Here is a 679-nt window from a genome sequence, read left to right as displayed (position 1 = left end):
GTGACAGAAACCACAATCACGTGGGAAGAACAGGTGGAAAAGGCCTTTTTCCTCTGTTGGGCAGAGGTGAATCTTAGAATGGTCTTGATGATGTATGTATAGGAGAGGACTACACACACTAGAGTAGTAATGAGTGTCAGCACAGCAAAACTCAGAATAACTCTCTCTATTAACACTGTGTCTGAGCAGGTTATCTGTAAAACAGGAGATGCATCACAGGCAAAATGATCGATTATGTTAGAGTCACAGAATTCCAGCTGGAGGCCCAGGCCAAGAGGTGGGAGGATGATCAACAGGCCAGCAAACCAACAGGAGAGAACAAGTGTAGCGCAGTCTCTGTTGTTCATGATGGTCGTGTAATGCAGGGGCTTACAAATGGCCACACAGCGGTCGTAGGACATGGCGGCAAGGAGAAAAAATTCTGTTGCTCCAAAGAGGACAACAAAAAATAACTGAGTAACACAAGCATTATAGGTAACAGTATTATCTCCAGTTGTGATAGTATACAGGAATCTGGGAATACAGACAGTGGTGAACGAGACTTCTAAGAAAGAGAAATTTCGGAGGAAAAAATACATGGGAGTTTTAAGATGGGAATCCAAAAGTGTGAGGGTGATAATGATGAGGTTTCCAGCCACACTCAACACGTAGGTGAGAAACAAAAATACAAAAAGCAGAA

The 679-nt window shown here is 43.2% G+C and overlaps 1 protein-coding gene across 1 annotated transcript in view; it reads right to left on the bottom strand.

Annotated features, from left to right (window-relative positions):
* LOC124232286 (olfactory receptor 6C2-like) overlaps window positions 1–671 on the bottom strand; it is a gene marked incomplete at its 5' end in the record, with an annotated part of 1585 nt that extends 914 nt beyond the window's left edge. Inside the window, one exon of the mRNA XM_046649245.1 lies at window positions 6–671. Within this exon, the coding sequence (XP_046505201.1) occupies window positions 6–671 (666 nt within the window). The remainder of the gene's footprint in view (window positions 1–5) is intronic.
* Window positions 672–679: the final 8 nt, after the last annotated feature.

The sequence above is a fragment of the Equus quagga genome, unplaced genomic scaffold, assembly GCF_021613505.1.
Source record: "Equus quagga isolate Etosha38 unplaced genomic scaffold, UCLA_HA_Equagga_1.0 HiC_scaffold_4321_RagTag, whole genome shotgun sequence".
Lineage (NCBI taxonomy): Eukaryota > Metazoa > Chordata > Mammalia > Perissodactyla > Equidae > Equus > Equus quagga.
Note: the sequence above shows the minus strand (reverse complement) of the source record. Positions and strands in the feature narration are given on the sequence as shown.